A 21,570-nucleotide genomic window follows, 5' to 3' on the forward strand; every position below is an offset into this window, starting at 1 on the left:
CTAATTAACACATTATATAGGTTTTTCGCTTGAAAAATCACATACATAAAATTTCACCTGTCACTGATGGAATGAAGATTATTATGTCCGTCTGTTTCACAAATCAAAATAGAGAAAATAAATCCTATTGGTCTGTGATAATTTATACTTTATTCTTATTGGATAATTTAACTTTTTACTAATTTCCTATTGGTTGCGGTGTCGGAGTATCAACCAATAAAAAATTACCACCGTGTAACTTACAAATATGTCAAAAACACTTTAAAATTGAATTAAAACATTTAAAAATAATGAAATTTAATCAAACTTACTAAATAATAATTGTTTATAGCACATAATTGTTGTATAAACAAACAAAAAACTCAAATGAGGAACATATGTTTGTTTACAAATAATAATAAGGGAAATAAATAAAGTGCGACGCGGTATTCGCGCTCGCATGCAGCGGCTTTTAGTAAAATTAGGTATAGTTTGGATATTTTAAATTAAAATAAATTTATAAATTAATTTTATAGAAAAATCATAATAATTTTGAAATCATTTTTACATTTAAAGAAAGTAGATTGAAGTTCTAAAAAGTGTTTTTATTCTCTTTAATAAAAAAAATTTAACATTATTGTCCATACTTTACCATAACCCTATCCGAAAGCTCTAGAACATTTTTCATCAAAAATAGCAAAAAATTTAAAGAAAGACGGAGAATTTACTCGATCATTCTTATATTTTTTCAGTGTTTAATGACTTTTTTTGAACAGATTCTATGCTTTTTATGTGACATTTTTGTGTTTTTAGTGATTTCTTGATAGTTGGTTTATTTATATGCATTTTTGTATAATATATCACACATGACAAAGTTTATCATTATTAAGTTTCAAACAAACCTTTGTACAGTAAAGAATAATAGAAGGTTGACAAGGATTAGATGTGATTTAATCGAAATATATTCCTACAAATTGAGCTGTGTGTTTTTCCTTGGATAGTCTCTTTTCAACATCGCTGCCGTGTATCATTCCATTTCCATCATACTGAAAAGAAAAATGAGGTTCTGATAGACAGACTGAAGCCTCCTATCCAACAGAAAAACCAGAAGTAAGGCGTCCACATGTATCCTGCACATCCAACGGTACAGCATTACATTCTCCTCCTATCATTATTAATACACACCTTGATTTTAATTCATATTAACTTTAATTTTTCTAAATTTCAGGTATAATGATGACTAATTGAGAATGTGGAAGGCTCTCACTTTCCTGCACAGAACTGCCAGAGGTTTGTTACTTAAAAAATTTACAATTATTATCTTAAAAATCTTCATCACCAATCGTTTTAAAATTTGTAAATTAATCTTAATCACATTTCTTGGGTTAAGTCTAACATATTAGAAAATATAAAGCTGACAATTACTCGAAAGTCAAGGATTTTCATATCTTTTTTTAGATAAAATGCTTCATTATCTTATCAAAAATACATTCAATTTAACACAAACTGTTCAAATTTTGATTTATATCATGTGATAATTGTTTCTTCAGGAGGTCTGAGAGTTACTGTGCGGGAAGACCAGCCTGGCGTTACATTATTTTGTATTAACCAAGGTAATTAACTGTAATTTCGTTCCTTCTAATTAAATTCACTACGTGTGTTAATGTGTGAGATAAATGGTGTCCATATATTGGTGATTGTGGTTTGAGCTGAATCTGATTAATATCTCTCTGTCGATGGATGTTAACAATTCAAAGCCATAATTTTGGATTAAGTCCTATTGCACTATGAATTATCATCCCAATTATAGTTTGACTCGTATTTCAATATATTTCTTTACGATATTCTCAAAAGGGAGGGAAGACTAATATAGATATCTCGATGATTTGATAAAGTTATACCTAATATATATTGATCCTTGTTGAACTTCTTAGTTACATTTGAAGCTTTAGCTTTCTTCTTTTGTTGCTTAGTGTTTATCACACCTTGATTTCGAGAACTTGCAGCAAAAACTACAAAAAAAAAACATTTTAGGATTAATTTAAGATTGATAAACCTCATTTATGATAAATATTTTTAGATCAACCAGGAGTTCGAACACCACGAGTTCCTGTATTTAAAGTACCATGCCTGGAACCAGATTACAAATATGAAGAGGCCAAAACCTTAATTTCTTCAAACCAACACAATCAAAAGTTTCCCGACTGTCAGATTGTCCAAACTACTGAACGAAGATTTAATTACAAAGGTATGTGATAACTCCAAACAAGAATTTGAATGAATCTTAAAATCTCTCTAAGGATAGGTAAAACTTTTTTAGCAAATATGTGATTTATAGCAAATACTGATTTATTCCAAAAACCTATTAACTAACAGGCTTATACAACATACCATATCAAAGATAACTTGATTATAATATTCAGATGGATATGAGAATTGGACTCCGTCTGAAGCCTTTAAGAATATTGTCATCCTCGTTGTTCTTTACAATCTAGTCCATTTTAAGGTAGATTAAAATAAATAACATTTTTATAATGATATTTTATTATTAAAATTCCTAGGTATTCATGCGATTAGGTAATTAAGATTTAAAATAAATTAATCTATTTTTGATTATTAGGATAACAAGAATGAGCTACCAGATTGGTTATGTCCTTACCTTACATTTGGAAACTTGAAATCTTTGAAATGTCAACCCCTGCAACTTAATGAAGATAATCTTATTCTGAAGGATAAGAAATTATTAGAAAATAAGGAATGTTGTTGTACAGAATCATCATCAAGTTTACAATTATCATCACATAATAATGAAGTATTAATAGATTCATTTACAAAACAAATTGATATTAACCCAGCAGAAAAATCATTACATGAAACTGTAAAAGAAGCTAAAAGGCAAGAAAGTAAAACAGTACGATTTGCTGAATCTGAGTTCGGTTATGAACTAGATGCTTTGGAAGGAATAGATCTTGTGGAAAGAGGAAATCCTCGGGGAATTTTAAGATTGATGGAGTTGTCAAGACTTGGTAGTTCTGTGGCAAGTTTTCATCTGGGTATGGCGTATGAATCTGGGTATATGGTTGCACAAGATGTTAAGAAGGCCAGAAGATATTATGAAAAATCTGCTAGGTGCGTACAAATTGTCATATCAGCGACACTTGGTGGTATTATTCAAATTATCAATTAAAAATATCCAAATGGAGACTTGATTGGCATTTTATATTTTTACTATTTTAAATGTAATTACTTAGGTAATGATTTTATGTTTGTTTGTAGGCTAGGAAACCCTGACGCTGAATACAACTTGGCAGTCTACTATATCCAAGGTCGTGGCGGCTTAACTCCTAATTCTAGCAAGGCTCGGCAGCTTCTGCAATCAGCCGCCAGCAAAGGATCCGAAGCAGCTTTAGCTGCTCTACACAAAGAAACCTCATATTGTGAAAGCTCTAGCCGTAAATCGAGTTTTAGCTCTGAAGACAATTCTGTTAATTGTAAGTCAACTGTAACCCTAGACAAAGCTAGGGGTATTCATCTGTATGAGCTTGGCAGAAGTTTTGAAGAATTGGGGGAAATAGGGGCAGCTATGGAATTTTATACTCAAGCCATTGAGGAGGGATATGGTAAGGCAAGGGAGGCTAGACAACGTTTGCAGTCTGATAGTGGGTCTGAGTAATAATGAGAGTTGTGTTTTCATTTGAAATGTATGTTATATAGTAGCAACATCATTATTAAGTTATGGAAAAATATTTAGAAAAATTCTGTTCAATTGAAGTTTTAAAAATATTTAAATATCCATGTACATTACCTTATCAACTCTTTAATTTAAAAACCTTGTTATTTTTTTCATAAAAATATTTGTCCTTTGGTTAGATTATGAAACTATTTGCATCATGACAAATGACTTGTTTAGTATTAGAAACTTGTTAATCCTGGTTTTTTATTTGGACTTTATATATATTTACATAAAATTATTTTGATTCTTTGGTCCTCAATACGATCTTAGGGAAAGGAACTACCCCTTTTTCCCTAAAAGCTATCATATGACCCCTAAAGTAATATGAGAGCATCTATAGGAACCAACATTTATTTTGATTTTAGTGCTGTGATTATTATACTGTGAATATAACTATTGAACTGGTTAGTAACATTGGGTTATTATAATATTAATTTTTAGTTTCTGAACTTAATTTCTCTATAGTACAAAAACTTGAAGCTTATTTTAACCAAAAAAAAACTTTGTTTCTCTAGTCTTAAAGTAAAGTAATAAAAAATTCAAACTTTTAAAAAATTCTTTAAAATTATTCATCCAGAAATTTAAAAATAATTTAAAAGCAAAAATAAAATGTATGCATAAATATGTAGAACTTATGTTATATGAATGAAATGAAATGTGAATTAAAATATTTCAGAGAGTGTAAAACACAAATAAAAAAATAAAATGGTGTCCCTAAACCCAGTTAGAATTTTGAAGAACGAGGCGGACGAAGAGAAGGCGGAGGTTGCGAGATTGTCCAGTTTTGTGGGCGCCATGGCCATCGGCGACCTTGTCAAGTCCACCCTCGGACCCAAGGGCATGGATAAGATTCTCTGGGGCATGGGACGCAATGAAGGCATTGTTGAGGTAAGTAGTAGAAAAGGAAAAAAATAAGAGTGGAACTGGATGTTACCCAGCGATTTAGCAATCAAGATATTTAGATCATTTAAAAACCTCTGCAAATTTTCGTTTTAATGATTAAAGTAGTAGAAAACAGCTTTCGAAAATATTTATAATGGGCGACACTGTATCTATATTTTCATAAACTTCTCAAATTGGGGATGTATCTGTATAAGACGTACGTTTTTTACGTTCACTGATCTTAAATTGATCATCCGATTATGTTCTCAAATAATTTATAATTGCTGTGCTGCTTTTGGACTAAATTGTTCTTTTTCAGGTTACAAATGATGGAGCAACCATCCTGCGTTCAGTTGGTGTTGATAATCCTGCAGCCAAGGTTCTGGTGGAGATGTCCAGAGTTCAGGTAAATATGTATCAATATATACAAGTATGTATCTATCTATCTATCTGAGTATAGTTGGTGATGAAAATCCTGCAGCCAAGGTTCTGGTGGAGATGTCCAGAGTTCAGGTAAATATATATCTAGATATACAACAATGTATCTATCTATCCTAAATTTCTCTTTCCTCCTTTTCTTTTTGATTACAGAAAATCTGCTTTTTAACTCAACTTACCGTTTGTTCAACTATGATATTTAGTGCTCCGCTACTTGTGGATGTTGTCATCCTTGTTCTTTATCCAAATTTGAATTTAAGGATGATGAGGTTGGTGATGGAACCACAAGCGTGACAGTACTTGCATCTGAACTCATTCGTGAGGCTGAGAGACTTATTGACATGAGGATTCATCCACAGACTATTATTGCTGGTTACAGGTATGTAAACAGATGGATAGATACAGCCAGTTTTACATCTTTAATATTGTATATATAGCTAGATTACATAATACATATAGATATGTAAACAGACTTCTAGATATTAGGTTTCTTCCATACACTATTATTGCTGGTTACAATATAATACAATATTATTTACTAGCCTCTGCCCTCAGAGGGATTACTTGGGCACTTCATAGAAAGGGAGGGGAGATTTGGGATTCCAGGGGCCATTTCTCTTAGAAGGGTGGAGGTACTATCCCCCCAAAAATAGTTATATACCCTTGCTTAACTGTAAAGTAGAATCAATCGGTCCAGCGGTTAATAAGATCCTTCGCTTCTCACATACAGTTTGTCATCCTGTTGCTTTTATATAAGGACAGGTAATTACAAAAAAAGTAATACAATAAAAGAAAGATTGACAAACGCAGTGTTAAACAGATTAATCGAAGTAGATTATACAGAAAAATGACCGACGTTAGAGATTGGTAGTTCTAAGGGATCTATTAAGATACTAACTAAACATTTCATAATCTAGGAAAGCCACAGCTATTGCCAGAAAGGCTCTAGAAGATGTTGCTATGGATCACTCACAGGATGAAGCTAAATTCAGGTTAGTCTAAATCTGCACTCTGTAATTATTGCTTTTTTTAAGTCTCAGCAAGTTATAAAATGATCTTTTTAAAGTAAGGAAAAATATTAATATTAATACGTGGACGCATAAGAAGCTTTACTTAAAATTAGAATCATACAGATTAAGCGGTTAGCAATCTCCTTAGCTACAGACATACGAACAGATAACCTGTTACTTTAATATAAGGATATGTTTAATTTGTGATATTAAGGGAGGATTTGATGAACATTGCTCGCACAACTCTGTCCAGCAAAATTCTGAGCCAACACAAGGACTTCTTTGCCAACCTGGCGGTTACAGCTGTTCTTAGGTAAGTCTAGAACCTTGTTACTTTGTTGGGCAAGCTGTCGTGTTGTTAGAAAAGTCTAGGAAACTAGTATTTCATAAGTGTTTTTAGGTAAGTCTAGTCTAGTATGTTGTTACTTTTCAAACTTTTTGTTCGAATCTGGGAAAATAGACCTACCAAGGATTACTCATGCCAAGTTTCATAACGAAATTCGGATACAAACTTCAATTTGCAAACTGATTGCGAGATGGTTGCATTGCAACCCCTCCCCTTTGATATCCAAGCTTTCTTAGGATATTCTACCAGCAGCATTTCTATGCTTAATGACTTCCAAGATAAGTCTAGCACCAGAATACTTTCTTTGGTTGCTGACTGTTATAGCTGTTCTAAGGTAAGTGCTCCAGTAAGACTGCTTAAACTAATATCCTTGCAAATAATTAGCTACACATGGAAATATTTATCCTTGTTGATGGTTAACTAGAAGAACATAATTTTTTTTCTAGGTTGAAGGGTTCTGGAAACTTGGATGCCATTCAGATCATCAAAATTCAGGGTGGTCACTTGACAGACTCTTTCCTTGATGAAGGTAAGTTAAACTTTTTTCTGTTTAAAAATCAGAGAGGAAGGGGACATTAGACTTTAAAAATATGATGTTGCTAACTAAAGCCTTACAATCACTGTCTTTAATTCACTGGCTCTAAAATTTTGGTTACTTATTATCAAATTTTGATTGGATGTTTCAAACTATCTGTGCCCAAACTTTTCAACCAACAATATTTGGATTTACATCGATTTATCGCTTTTTTTCTCATCCCTCTAGTTCCCTAGGTATATAAAATATGTTTTAAATTTAGACTTTGAGCACATTTATTGATTTAAATAAAAAGCAGTAGAATGATTCTGTTGATTTGTCAAATTACTTGTCTTAAACAGACAAACGGATGAACTGACAGAATCTTTCAAAACAATTTCGCTCTTATGCAAGTTTGTCTCTTTTACTAGTTTTTTTTTCTTACATATATGTTACATATTTCTCTGTTTCAGAAGGTGAATTGAATTTATTCCTTATTTTAAACGGATAAGTAGAGTGTTTGTAGTGTACCTTTCATTAAGAAATATGGCAAATCTATTCATTACTAGAAAGCATATTTCGTTTTTTAGATAGGGAAATAATATTGAAAGAAAAGTTTCAAACAAGTCATTGTAAAATTTTTAAAGAGATATTTCATTTAAAGAAAGATGTTTTGTCAGAAACTTTCATAATAGGTACAAAATGCATAGGTTTACCTGATTTAAGTTTGAAGCAAAATAGTTTCTCCTTAGAAGAATTATGAATTTAATAATTCCATTGGTTTAAATACATTAACTGAAAATCGTGTACTAACTTTAAGACTTGGGTATTTTATTTATTTTTACTAACTACCTAATAACTTTGTATTTCACATATCATATTACTTGATAGAAATAAACATACCATATCTCATTATCATTGATTAATTTATAGTTTTGAAGGGTGACTGACTAAAATAAATTGATCGCGTTTTCGTCGTTGAGTTTAATGTAAAAAATGTAGAAATTTAGATATCTGATAATAGGATAATAGAGACAAATTTATGTCTTTGGTAGTTTGTAGGTAATAAATGGAGGATGAAAGGGTTGTAGAATATTTAATTTTTTTAAATGGAAATCTGTTCATGATGATATCACCTGTATATTTACTTTTTTCATAGACTTTTATGATACCGAATGTAGGATTTTTGTTGATTTTTCAAACAGGTATTTATGATACTAAATGTAGGATTGCTGTTGATTTTTCTAGCAGATATTTATGATATTTTGTCATCAGGATTTTTGTTGAACAAGAAGCCAGGTATGCACCAGCCCAGGAGGGTGGAGAATGCCAAGATCCTGATCGCCAACACACCCATGGACACAGACAAGATTAAGGTCTTCGGTTCCAGGTAGAGTTTAATATAATATGCTTATATATAAGAAAGGAAGTCTTGTCTGTGATGGATCTCGCAAACCACTTGAACTAATGAAGTTCAGAGGAAGATTTTTACTATTTTGGGATAGAATTTCAAACAATAATTTTTACTTATGGGGTAATTTTGTTTATCATAATCGGGTAAGTAAATAAATAAATTGTCCTTTTCCAATCAAAAGTTTCTAGGTAAAATATTTCCTTTTTTGAAATGAAAACATTTCTTTGCAGAATATTTGATAGGTGGATAATGACATATTATAGTGGCTAAATAAAGAAAATGATAGTTTAATAAAAACCATTATGATTATATGTAGAATAATATTTAGTCCATTAATGTTTATTTTGTTATTTAGAGTTAAGGTTGACAATATCGCCAAGGTTGCAGAGATTGAACTTGCAGAGAAGGAAAAAATGAAGGACAAAGTAAGATTTTTAAAAATTACTTAAAAAGAAAAAAACAATTCATGCATTTTCTTGGCTCAAACCGGTTCATAACTAAAGGTGTTAAAAGATGTAACTGTCAATACTATGTCAGATACGCGAAGTTAAGTTAGTGTAGGAAGATTGCCTTGGCCCAAAAAAGTCGTAACTCATTACCACTCATAGCTAGGACTTTCAGACAAAGGTAGTGTCGTCATTAATCAAAGGGACCTACTACCGCAGGACTCATTAAAAACCGAGTTTGGGTTTTTGGGTTACCAACCCTGATTATCAGTATTATTGTTCAGACGTACATAATGGCCATAGTTATAGATTAGCAGCTGCTCTAATAAAACATTTGGTTATTTAAGGTTGATATGATTTGCAAGCATGATATGAATGTTTTCATCAACAGACAACTTATCTACAATTATCCCGAGCAGGTTAATAGATAGATAGTCAGAGAGGTAGATAGATAGATGGACAAACAGATGGACAAACAAATGGACAAACAAATGGACAGACAGATGGATTTAGACAACTAATCTACAATTTCCCGAATATACTAATAAACAAATAGACTAATGAAAAGATGGATAGATAGATGGACAGAACTGCAAAAATAAAGAATAAAACATGCCATGATCAGACCAATACTTTAATCAAATGAAATATATTATAGCCCTGCAGGACTCAATATATTTTCACAATAAAGTAACAGGATGTTTGTCTGTCTGTACCGAAGGATCTTGCTAACCGCTGAACCGATATGGTTCTCATTTACAGGGTATGTGCTCATTGGTCTTGGAAAGTTTAATGACTATTTTGGGGGAGGATACCACCATTCTCCCAAGAGAAATCAGCCCTAGAAAAATTCCCCTTCCCCAAAAAATGTTTTTATTATTTTTAAAAAATACTAACATTGAAAATGGGAAGTGGGTATTGGACTCCATCCCCCTCCTAATTTTTTTACCTTTTTTAAATCTTAATTAAAAATTTGGGTTATCGAATTCAACTTTCCCCTCCTTCAGGGCCCATAGAGGCCTCTAGGGGTCGTAGCCGCTAGAAATAAATACATTGACGACCAACCAAAATACTGTTTTTAGTTGTTCGCCGATCGTGGTGTTATGGCCATTGAGCACGCCGACTTTGACGGTATTGAGAGACTGGCCCTGGTTACCGGTGGTGAAATTGTTTCCACATTCGGCAACCCTGAGCTAGTCAAGATTGGCAAGTGTGATCTTATTGAACAGGTACGTCAAATTTGGGAATAACTTTCTCTTTTGTTGGTGGATTTTTAAAGATAATAGCATAAATAGCTTGATTTAAAACTTGCCTAAATACTTATTGTTTACCTACCTACTGAATTTTTGAACTCATTTTTATGAAATTATCGACTGCGCCCCATGTATCTAGTCAAGGAAGGGCAGTAAAATAGCTTAAAGACATACAAAGTTTCAGCTTAAGTTTTTAAAAATATATCCCTCCTGGGATCTTACCACTTAAATAATAGGAAATATCAAAATAATCATCTATAGGTACATAGTTTTTATCTTAATTATAATTATAATCTTAATTTGTTTTAAGGTTGAAATTGGTGAGGAAACCCTTTTGAAATTCTCTGGTGTTCCATTGGGTAAGTTGTTCTTAAGATTAGCAGATTTTTATTTGAAAATGGCAGGTGTCGCACTCAAGAAATATGGTTTCAATTCAGCTTTCAAGCCACTGAGCGGGGGGGTCTTTCTTTGTGGATTCACCAACCCTTAGTTTCTTAATATACCCTAACTAAAATATTCATTTAAGATATTTTCTTTTTAAAAGCGAAGCTTTTCTATAATTAGGGTCGGTCCGTCCGTCAGTCCGTAACGGATAGCTTTTTTCGTTAATTTAGGCATGTTAGAATTGTCCGATCGATTTCAAATTTTGCATGGTGATTCCTGTAATAGTTAGGTACGAGGTAGAAAGCGTAGCAACTAAATAATCATTACCAAAATGTCCGTACGTCCATTTTAAACATGATGATTTTTTTTACTTTTTTAACATCAAATTTTTATGTGATCTAATTATCCGATTGATCTGATTTTTGGTATATTGATTCCTGGGACAACAAAGTATAATGTAATAAACGAAGCAACTCTATAATCAAGTCCTAAAATGTAAGTATGTCCATAAACATTATCCTGTATCAAGCAGTTTTACTAATTTACTCACAATTTTGCTTTGACTCTTATACATTTATATTAGGATTATTCAGTTCTGAAACTATACAAGTGTTAACGTCCGTTTGTCCTACCGTTTCAGTGCTTCGCTTTTATGGATGTTTTCATCCTTGTTTTCATAAAACTAAACTTTATTTGTTTTTAATAATAGGTGAGGCTTGCAGTGTTATCCTTCGTGGTGCTACTGAACAGATTATTGGTGAAGCTGACAGATCTCTTCATGATGCTCTCTGTGTCCTTACCTCCACAGTTAAGGAACCCAGGTACAATTTCTATGTCTTTCTACGACTGATCTATGTAAGATGGCTACAAACCAAATCGTCTTAAACCAGTCGCAAAAGAAATGAATAGCCTTATTGAATAGAACATAAGTTATATTTTCCTTAACTTTCTATTTTACAGGATAATCGTTTTAAATTTTTTTAATAGTTCCCTTTTATAGATTATATTTTTTGAAACAATCTTTATTTCAGAACCGTTTATGGCGGTGGATGCTCCGAGTTAGTGATGGCCGAGGCCATCACCCGTGAGGCTGCTAAGACCCCAGGCAAGGAATCACACGCCATGGAGTCTTTCGCCGCCGCCCTCCGCCAGCTGCCCAGCATTATTGCCGAGAACGGCGGCTACGACTCTGCCCAGCTGGTGTCCGAGCTCAGAGCTTTGCACGCTGTAGACAAGAAGACCATGGGTCTTAATATGTACAAGGTTTGTTCATTTTACCATCTGATAAGTAGTGAAGCTTCTCCGTAATTCAATTTGTCCATTTGTCTTAACGTAGAAAAGGAAACGTGACTTTCTTGACTTCTCTGTATAACCTAGCTTCTAGTCTAGACACTTTGTCATTCTGGCGCTAATTACACGAGTACATTTTTTAAAGATAGATGGCTATTTTTTGTGAAGATTCTTACGTCTATTTAGCATCTGCTCTATAACTCACTCTATCCGTTTGTCTCAATAATGCTACAGGGAATAATAATTTGATTTTTATGATGAAATATACTTATATCGGCTTCTGCATGAAATGGTTTCTGAAAATGTTTTTGATTAGTGAGCATCTTTGTCTTTTAGTTTATTAGACTTTTCTTAGTAATGAAAAAAAATAATCTGCAAATTATCCAAAATTGTAATTCCTGTTATTTTGTAGGGTGAGGTAGGAGACATGGTTGAGCTTGGCATCACCGAGAGTTTCTCCGTCAAGCGTCAGGTGCTGATCCAAGCCGCCGAGGCCGCCGAAATGATTCTCAGAGTGGACGACATCCTGAAAGCTGCTCCCAGAAAGCGTGAACAAGACAGATCTCACTGCTAAGCAGCTATCAAAACCAACATTTTTTACATACAAAAAAAATCTAGTACCTACACTTGAATTGTTCATATAAACTATTGTTTACCAAGTGATAATTTTTGTTGTGGAGAAGAGAAAATGAAAAAAGCAGCTTTAACTTTATTAAATACTCACAAAATATTTGTTTTGTAAATTTTTCTAATCACTAGTCCACGTATTGTGATCTTTTAAAGGAAATTTAAATTTTCCTTTTTTAAACAAGTATAACACAATCCACAAAAGTAAAGCTGCTGTAAAAAAAAACTAATTTTGTAAAGAACATTTACACCAGCGCACGCATATAACCGCTTTCCATTAAAACTAACAACACACTCTCTCGGTGGTTCTTAAAGTTGTCTATTACACGAGTGTAACAGTAAAATTAAAGACCTTAAAGAACTAAATCTTTTGTGATACTAAATGTAACTGTATGACTTAAGAAACCACCTTCTCTCTTGATCTGTATTATGATTGTAGAAGCCCAGTTAATTTTGTTTTATCATTATAATTGAATTATTATACTACCACCAAAGTTCAGCTTGCAAGCTTGTTTAACCAAACAACAACAATGCCATTAATTAATATTACTTTCAGAGTGTAAAAAAAGACGAAAAATGGCGAAAGCCGAAACTGGTGTGGAGCTTTATAAGTAAGTTTTTTTCATGCCTTTTAGAAAAAAAATATTACTTCCACCATATCAAAAACTTAATTTTTTGCGTTTTCTTGCGTTTTTTTTGTAGCTATTTTAGTTTCATACTCAACCTGAGGAAAAAACTACCTACTACTATTTTTAAGGAAAGGAAATGAATGTTTCGTGTCTGAAGACTATGACCGGGCAATTGATCTGTACACATCTGCCCTTCAGCAGGATCCTGGCATGCTGGAGTGCTATGCCGCCAAAGCCCAGGTATAGATTGATTATTGATATATAGATTAATTGACCTGTACACATCTGCCCTCCAGCAGGATCCTGGCATGCTGGAGTGCTATGCTGCCAAAGCCCAGGTATACAATGGATGGATGCATTTACTTGTGGATAGACGGACCTCATGTGTACAGTACATACATCATCAGGAATGCTGCGTTTTGTTTTCTCTGATTCTAAGAACGTCTTATTTATATAAGTCCCTGTATTGTTTGACAAGAGGGTCAAAATTTAAAAAGAATACGATTAGAAATGAATGTAATTCTTTAAAATATCAGTTATATTATAATAGAAATTGAACAGAAAGTAATACAAATTTTATTTCTATCTAGGCCCTGATAAGATCTGAGAGGTACGACCAAGCCAAGGCCGCCGCCGACCGCGGAATTGATATTCTACGCGGCATCTCTGCGCAGGATGCGGAGAATAAACCATCTGATGAGCTTAAGAAATGTTTACAGGTAATAATAAAAATAATATAGTACAGGTATCAATTGTATTCTACAGATATTAAAATAAAAAATTATAAGATAATACGTAACTGGTATTTATTTTAATTTACGTGGAAAATTATCTGTTATTCATGATTTTTCAGTATGGTTGAGAACCGGTTCTAATCCAGAGGATATTAACCGTTTTCACAGCCATACTGGAATATATATTACATCTATGGATTAAAAGATGGATTGATGTTAATTGATCTTCTCTTCAATGTCTAATGATTTAATTTTTACCTTTGGTAGGAGCTGTTTTACCTACCGTTTGATTCAATTTATATTCTTTTTCCACATTGAATTAAACAGTAATTTTGTTGTCATTGCTGCGATACTTAAGAACATATTCTAATTAACATTGTTGTTTGCGTTTTCTTGTTTGTTCTCTAAAATCTCGTAAATGGTTGGACCGATCATTCCACAGTTTTCGTAAATTTTATTTTGGTCCAGGGCAGGTTTTATGCTATATTATGTTATTTCCAATTGTTAAAATGATATATTTTTTAGAGAAGTGGAGTTGCCTCGTTCCACCTGGGTCGATACAAGGAGGCTAAAAATACATTCAGCGAAGCAAAGAAATTAGACCAACAAGGTAAAATATGGATTTATGTATGGTATTATAGATAGTTGTCATTAGAAAGAAAAATTTTGAAATTATTAGATAATGTATATTTTTTTGCCCCGAGTCCTGGCTATCCCGAAAGTGTTTATTAAATCTATGATTTTCTTTTTCGTAAACAAGGAATATAAAGTGTTTTATATTAGTCAAAAGCAGGTTTTAGGCTATTAGGTGGGGGTGGGTTGACATTACTCTTGGGAAGATAACTCCCTCCATCCCCCCCAAAAAAGTGAAAAGGTACCTCTTACTCCCTTGAAGGCCGTGGCGTTGGGTAAAAGTAACTTGGTATTGTATCATAATTTATAATCTGTCTTTCTTAATTTAAGAAAACAAAATCTTGTTTGTGTGTGATAAAATTATTGATCTTCTCGTTTAATATTAATTTTATTTTAGATAAAGGAATTACACAGTGGATGACTTGGTGCGATGAAAAAATTGCCAAGTAAGATATTTTATTTCATAAGTATTAGCTGGTGCGCACCAAGGTTATAAATAATCTGTATTTTAAGAGTAGGGAATTACAGCCTAAAACCATATTAAGACTTAAATTATTACACCCTAGTCCCCAAAGTTTTATAATAACGTTTTCTTCGGGGACTTTTACTGAGTTTTGTTAGGTTGGTTTGTTAATTTGAGTGTTTAAACTTTCAGCCACTAATTTTAATCTATAGAAAAGGTAATTTTTGTCATCATTGCATCGGGGAAGTATATAAATTTATCGGCTATCGTTCTATCCCATTAGATCCCTGAAAAATAACTCACATTTCACCTTCAGATTTGGAGAGGACGCAAGTAAAAAGAGTTCAGCTCAACAAGAACAAGCAAAATCAAGTGAACCCGCAGTCTCAACAGACAATAAATCTTCCAATAACTCTGCCAGTGATACAGATACAAAACAAACAGCTGAATCTAAGTCATGTACAGAAGCGGCAGCTGCCAAAGATACTACTGCTGCCGCCGCCGCTGCTAATAACGAAATGCCAGTTCCAAAAATTAAGGTAAATTAATATTTTGTAAATAAATACCCAAAAACGTTGTTACCTTTACTGAATTTTGTTTGTAGTGGCAAAACGTTTCAACCATTAGTTTAATGTTTAGAAGTGCAATCTTGTACGCCATCATTTAGCACAATATATCGTCCATTGTCTTATCCCTTAATATCCCTGCTTCAATCCAATTTTAATTTTAGCACGATTGGTATCAAACTGAGACGCACGTCATTGTTGAAGTTAGAATCAAGAAGCTTGACCCCAAAGACGTCAAAGTTGACTTCCACGAGGCTTCGCTCAGCGTCTCTGCAAAGTTGGCTGTAGGTATGTTCTTTGTTTGAGTATGCCACTTTGTTTTGTGTATTTTTTATTCTATTTTAAACTTTTAATGCTGAGCTATTTATGGACATGATTGTCCTTGTGGCATCTATTGCGTCTAGAAACTAAGTTTAATATGAAAAATCGAAATGAATTTCTATAACTCTTAACTGACATCTTCTGTATGTATTTGATAATATTGTTACCATAAAATTTTTGGGTTGAATTTAAAAATACTTTTGTTTATCAGGATCTGATTACAGTTTAGAGTTGGATCTGGCACATCCTGTTATACCTGACCAATCCTCTTACAAGTAAGTGCATTTTATGCAGGGATCATTAGGGATGGTACATTAGACTTTTAACCAATAACTTTAGTCTAAAGATGGGGTAATTTATTATTTCTACTTAAATAAACTTATCTTCCATTGTTTTTTTTACTTAAAATACCTGAGCTGGATCTTTAAATCATTTCAATGGTGCGCCAAATCGGGGTGAGCCAACTTTCCACTAATGAGAGCACAGCATTTTACGAAATGCCGTGCTGTGATTGGATGAAATTCGGCGCACCCCGATTTGGCGCACCATTGAAATGATTTAAAGATCCAGCTCTGATTTGAGACTTTCTCAAAAACTCAATTTATCGGCTCTTCTTACAGACATACATAAATTATTATGTCCTTGATAATTTAAACGTTAATTCTCAGATTTTTTATGACACTAATATGAATTACTTTATTTCAGAGTATTATCGACAAAGTTGGAGATTAAAATGCGTAAGGGTGAGGCTGTGCGCTGGAACAACCTGGAGGGGGATGGTAGCCCCCCACTGCCGGGAGGTGCCCTGCCAAGCGCTTCTGCGGCCCAAGGGGTTAAAGCCCCGTATGCAAGTGGCAGAGATTGGAATAAGGTAGAATTTTTGGTTTATTCTTACATACAATCATAATAATTAACAATACATTTACATATGAAATGAAATAAATTTTCTCGATATTTACTGTACCATACATATATAACTATTAAGATGACGCTATTAAAAAAGGACATGATTATGTCGCTAAAATTAGTACCTAACATGTCCCGCAATTTATAAAACACGATCTCTTATTCGTTATCTTAAAAACGTTGGGCATTTTAATTGCATGTCATTGGGTAGTATTGGGTATAAGTATAGTGTCCAAACTTCTTTTCCTTTAGATAAATCTTAAGGAGGGGTAATTATGTATATCGTAATTGGGAGTACCTAGAGAAACTTTTATATTGCAGGTAGAGAAAATGTTGGCAGCAGAGGCCGAGGAAAAGAAAGAGGGGGAGCAGGCACTCAATGAAATGTTTCAAAAAATTTATGCTGATGCCAGTGACGATGTAAGTATATAGTATGGATTGGATAGTCTTCTGGATATATAGATAGTTAGTCATTTGGGTAGATAGATAGATAGACAGGCAGATAAACATATAGACAGACATACACAAATGAATAGGGAGCTCTCAATGAAATGATTCAAAAGATTTATGCTATGGCAGTGATGATTTAAGTAGATAAATAGTTAGATAGACACGGGTGTATATTCTGCAAATTTGACCCTGCTAAAGAGAGGGGGGGGAGTTGAAAAATATATAGTTGATTGAAAAAAATGTAAAAATTCAGAGAACTGTAAGCATTTTTTTCCATTTTTCTCCCCTCTTTGGTGAAAAAAAAATAAAAGAACATGAGGGGAAATAATATGAAAAAAAAGAGAGTTCTGAAAATTTTTTCCAATTATGCTAATGACAGTGATGATGTAAGTATATGGATAGATAGACACGATTAGATAAACGGACAGTAAGATAGACAGATAAAAATATAGACAAACACAGATAGATAGGAACAAGCACTCAATGAAATGTTTGGAATGATTCATGCTGATGCCAGTGATAATGTAAGTACCTAGATAGATTAGATAGTCATTTGATGGATAGACATATAGATGTATAACAGTTAAAATAACTATATAAAGTTTATAATACGAATAGAATGAAAGAATCTGTTGTTTTTGACCATCCAAAATAATTTTTGTTCAGCTTAATATCTCTTGAAATGAACAGTAATTATTTATTTAATAATTTTAGGTGCGGAAGGCAATGAACAAATCTTTCTCCGAGTCAGGTGGCACAGTACTTAGCACAAACTGGAGTGAAATAGGAAAGGGAAAGGTATCTTCATTTTTTCATTGCTCAGTAAAAATATGAATATTGTGTCAATTTAAACTGATCTTTTCATACTTTCTTTTCTAAGGATTTCGAAATATTAAAAACAGCGAGTTTTACAAAAAAAGAAATCTACAATAATCCCGTCTCCTTTAAAGTAGTGAAGCTACTCTTTAATTCACTTTGTCAGTCCGTCTGTAACCCTGTAGTGGGAAATGCAGCTACTATTGATAGACGGCTAAAATTTTTGTTGAAGATTGCCTGAGTGCATTTAATTTACTTTGTACGTAAGTCTGTCGGTTGTGCATAAAAAGACATATTAATTACTTTTTATTGTTTTTGTACAGTTAGTTTTCGTGATTTCTACGAATTATTGAATACTTATAAACTAAACATCATATCTTTAATTTACTATGTCTGTTTCTTCTTCCATGAATTTTTGATGCTCCGCTACTTTTGGATATTGACATCCTGGGGATTTTAATTATAATATTTGTCAAACCCATTTATTTCAGACTGATGTGAAGCCACCAGATGGTATGGAATTCAAAAAATGGGAATAGAACCTTGGTCTTCGTGTCCATACTAATTTCATCTATATATAATCACAAACCATATGTATCATTATAAATTATTATAAAATATTCGTAGTAACAAGAATAAAGTTTTTCTAAGGTAATGCAGCGTATAAATTAAGCCTAAATGAACAGTTAAATATGAATTGTTATTCTCAATAGCGCAGCTACTCTGTAACTAGTTCCTATCATTACAGGACCTTTTCTGGTTTATAATTTAGTAGCTTAACTGTAAAGAAGAATCATATAGATAAAGCGGTTAGGGAGAATCTCCGCTACAAATAAATAGACACACTTCCTGTTACCTTTATATTAGGATATCTTATAATAAATAAAAAATACCTTTACAATTTTCCATAAACATTAGTTAGTTATAACTTATTATACTTGTTATAATTGTCCTTGTTTCATTGCAACTTTAAATTATTGCTGTAAACACCTTGAGTCAGTTATAGTGTAGCTGTAGGGTTTAAGGAAACTACCTATATTTTTTTGTATTATTATGTCTTAAATGTATTATGATCAATTTTGTTTACCATTTAAAAACATACAAATCAAATTTATTAAATATTATTAAGGAAACATTGGATTCTAAATCCCTATGGAACCCTAAGTTTAATTATCTGTTTGCTTAAAACATTGGATACTTTTATTTAGTCTTGATGATCTGGTTTAAACTAGAAGTGTCCAAACATTTCAACCAATAACTTTGTTCATCGTCTTTGGGATCTGACATAAAATCGTCCATTGTCTTATCCCATTAAAACCATTTAAATAAAAATAATAGCATTTTAAGATCATTATGAAACTTTTTTTACACAAATTATTATTAATTAGTATTAATTTTCATGTATATCTTGTGAGACATATTAAATGTATAATTGTCATTGCTTATAAAATACATTCTGATATTAACAATTTTCTTTCCTTATTTTTGCATTAGGTTTAGGACAGTTGTCTATAAATACGAAAATTAAGTGGCAAGGGTTTAGTTTAGTTATAATATCCATCTAAATGTATGCTAATTAGGGATGACAATCCGACATCATACATATAAAATCTTTTAAAATCTGGTTCGATTATCGAAAGTGAATTATAGAGAACACCAAGAACATTAACTTTTAGGACATAAGTAGCACTTAATTTTTTATCTTTAAAAATCCTTTTTAAATACTGCTAGAATCCGCCATTTTTTTGACAGATTTTTTAAAGAATCCGAATCCGGCCCAATAATTTGACGTATTGCCATCACTAATGCTAATATCTCTCAATCTACTGCTATGGTAGTTACATAATTTCCACGAAAGGGTTTAGGCTGGTTAGACTTCTAAAAAAAGAAAAAGTTATTTCATGCCCATAAAGGTGAAGTCCGAGATATCTTCCCATTTGGTCATTATAGGGTTAATGAAAAACATTTTTAAGAAGTACTGAGTGGTCGGAAGATTTTTTCTCGTATTCATTCGAATCCGGTGGATAGGAACCGGTTCTCATCCATACGAAAAAACTATGTCTAGCATCGTATTATATCCAGTTTTCTACGAATATAGAAATGTACAATCATAAGATTAAAACTAGAAATCTGAATATCCTATTATTTAAAGTTGATTTGCTCTAAAGCTTAAGATTTAAATTGAACTGATAGAATTCTCCTTATGAGAAAAGCTTCACATAGGTCTCATGCTGGTTAATGCTATTACTAGCGTCTGCGCCCCTAGCATCTAGGAGCTCTTTATTCGAATGGCAGAAAAATAGCTTAAAACCATACCGCGACTTATTCATAAAAATTAAATAAAATAGACAAAAACCGTCTCAGGAACTATAAGAAGCTTCACCGTAAAGAAGAACCATATCGGTCCAGCGGTTACTGAGATCTTTCGCTACAGACAAAAAACGCTTATTGCTTTATATAATACTAGCGGTTACGCCCCTAGAGGCCTCTAGTGGGACTTTAAATGTTTTTTTTTAAATTTAAAATATGGCTGTTTGACGTTTATTTTTCGATGAACTCTCTTTCTAAAATCGAGAAATTAAAAAAAAAATAATTTCTCTAGGGAGGGTGGCGGTACCCTCCCCCAAAATAGTTATAAACCTTCCCGGGACATATGAAGATCTACCCTGTTAAGGAGAACCCGATCGGTTCAGCGGTTAGCGAGATCCTTCGGTACAAACACACAAACATCCTGTTACTTTATTATAAGGACTAGCGGCTTCGCCCCTAGGGGCTTTGCCCAACCAATTTTTTTGTGTTTTTTATATTTCCCCCCCCCCCCTCAATTTTTTTGGGGGGGAGGGGGGGATATTCGACCCCCTTTATTTTGAAAAGAAAAAAAAGAGGGGGGGTATTTTTAATTTTTTGGGGGGGTTGGGGGTGTCCAACCCCCTAAGAAAATAGCTTAAAACCATTACAGGACCAGAAGGTATATTCCCTGAAGAGTAGAGCCCAATCGGTTTAGTGGTTACTGACATCTTAAGCTTCAGACAGACATCGTACTACTTTGTATTATAGATATAATACTAGCGGTTACGCCCCCTAGAGGCCTCTAGTGGCACTTTAAATGTTTGGTGTTCTAAAAAAATAATGATACCTTGCAATGTTGCGATGGAGTCTCTATTAAATTGCTACGATACTTTGCAATGTTACGTAGGAGTCTCTATTTGAGGAAAAAATTTCGATTTATCGTGATTTCTCTTGGGAGGGTGGTGGTACCCTCCCCCAAAATAGTTATAAACCTTCCCGGGACGTATGAGAAACTACCCTGTTAAGGAGAACCCGATCGGTTCAGCGGTTAGCGAGATCCTTCGGTACAGACACACAAATAGACATCCTGTTACTTTAGTATAATGATAGGATAGTTTTTTATTTAAGCTTCCGAGGGATTTAACCTATTTCTCTTAACTTTCTTTCTTATCACTCTTTGAAAAGAGATCCCCATGATTATAGGGGTGCAGCCGCTAGTCTTATATAATAGGATAGGCTTTCTCATTCTCATTGTTTTTATTGGTCTCAAGAATAACAAGTAAAACCTATATTACTTTCTAATTACTTAAGTATTAACCCTTTCATAAAAAAATGGGGGTGAGGAGGTTGTATTACAATGAGCAAAATAAGCGTTGGGGGGCGGGGCACATGTATAAGGTGATCCTACAATGTAAATAATTTATCAGAAAAGCGTAAGTATCATCTA

At 33.1% G+C, this 21,570-nt stretch overlaps 3 protein-coding genes across 8 annotated transcripts; all 3 read left to right on the plus strand.

Annotated features, from left to right (window-relative positions):
- The first annotated feature begins 1,134 nt into the window (after positions 1-1,134).
- Positions 1,135-4,389, plus strand: LOC145319085 (uncharacterized). The gene is made up of 6 exons (XM_080160927.1): positions 1,135-1,269; positions 1,530-1,592; positions 2,060-2,227; positions 2,403-2,485; positions 2,600-3,108; positions 3,256-4,389. Exons 1-6 carry the CDS (start codon positions 1,230-1,232, stop codon positions 3,650-3,652), a joined length of 1,260 nt encoding a protein of 419 aa, XP_080017053.1. The 5' UTR covers positions 1,135-1,229; the 3' UTR covers positions 3,653-4,389.
- CCT2 (chaperonin containing TCP1 subunit 2) lies at positions 4,347-12,529 on the plus strand. Its single transcript, XM_080160926.1, has 14 exons — positions 4,347-4,600; positions 4,914-5,000; positions 5,293-5,411; positions 5,950-6,024; positions 6,257-6,355; positions 6,835-6,917; positions 8,178-8,292; positions 8,672-8,741; positions 9,110-9,181; positions 9,845-9,991; positions 10,326-10,374; positions 11,109-11,220; positions 11,431-11,662; positions 12,102-12,529. The coding sequence occupies exons 1-14, from the start codon at positions 4,418-4,420 to the stop codon at positions 12,261-12,263; spliced, it is 1,605 nt and encodes a 534-aa protein (XP_080017052.1). The 5' UTR covers positions 4,347-4,417; the 3' UTR covers positions 12,264-12,529.
- Positions 12,530-12,671: 142 nt separating this feature from the next.
- On the plus strand, positions 12,672-19,303 carry Sgt1 (suppressor of G2 allele of skp1). 6 transcript variants are annotated; one of them, XR_013879674.1, is made up of 13 exons: positions 12,672-12,927; positions 13,074-13,185; positions 13,536-13,664; positions 14,205-14,289; positions 14,710-14,758; positions 15,092-15,314; positions 15,506-15,629; positions 15,874-15,937; positions 16,368-16,533; positions 16,890-16,988; positions 17,733-17,816; positions 18,326-18,559; positions 18,835-19,303. XR_013879674.1 is itself a non-coding variant. In XM_080160928.1 (12 exons), exons 1-12 carry the CDS (start codon positions 12,893-12,895, stop codon positions 18,371-18,373), a joined length of 1,218 nt encoding a protein of 405 aa, XP_080017054.1. In that variant the 5' UTR covers positions 12,672-12,892; the 3' UTR covers positions 18,374-19,303. The 6 variants fall into 6 exon arrangements, 2 of the variants coding, with proteins under 2 accessions (XP_080017054.1, XP_080017056.1); XR_013879676.1 differs by having other exon boundaries at positions 18,326-18,485; positions 18,831-19,303; XR_013879675.1 differs by having other exon boundaries at positions 18,326-18,485.
- Positions 19,304-21,570: the final 2,267 nt, after the last annotated feature.

This window comes from Acartia tonsa, chromosome 5 (assembly GCF_053477335.1).
Source record: "Acartia tonsa isolate MP-2025a chromosome 5, ASM5347733v1, whole genome shotgun sequence".
Taxonomy (NCBI): Eukaryota; Metazoa; Arthropoda; class Copepoda; order Calanoida; family Acartiidae; genus Acartia; species Acartia tonsa.

Excerpts from the sequence above, each read along its gene's own strand:
- CCT2 (XM_080160926.1), top strand. The coding sequence starts at position 4,418 with ATGGTGTCCCTAAACCCAGTTAGAATTTTGAAGAACGAGGCGGACGAA. Across the intron at positions 6,918-8,177 it reads AGACTCTTTCCTTGATGAAG|GATTTTTGTTGAACAAGAAG; the intron begins GTAAGTTAAACT and ends TTTTGTCATCAG. Across the intron at positions 8,293-8,671 it reads ATTAAGGTCTTCGGTTCCAG|AGTTAAGGTTGACAATATCG; the intron begins GTAGAGTTTAAT and ends TTTGTTATTTAG.
- LOC145319085 (XM_080160927.1), top strand. The coding sequence starts at position 1,230 with ATGTGGAAGGCTCTCACTTTCCTGCACAGAACTGCCAGAG. Across the intron at positions 1,270-1,529 it reads CCTGCACAGAACTGCCAGAG|GAGGTCTGAGAGTTACTGTG; the intron begins GTTTGTTACTTA and ends TTGTTTCTTCAG. Across the intron at positions 3,109-3,255 it reads TATTATGAAAAATCTGCTAG|GCTAGGAAACCCTGACGCTG; the intron begins GTGCGTACAAAT and ends GTTTGTTTGTAG.
- Sgt1 (XM_080160928.1), top strand. The coding sequence starts at position 12,893 with ATGGCGAAAGCCGAAACTGGTGTGGAGCTTTATAA. Across the intron at positions 12,928-13,073 it reads ACTGGTGTGGAGCTTTATAA|GAAAGGAAATGAATGTTTCG; the intron begins GTAAGTTTTTTT and ends ACTATTTTTAAG. Across the intron at positions 16,534-16,889 it reads GTGGCAGAGATTGGAATAAG|GTAGAGAAAATGTTGGCAGC; the intron begins GTAGAATTTTTG and ends TTTATATTGCAG.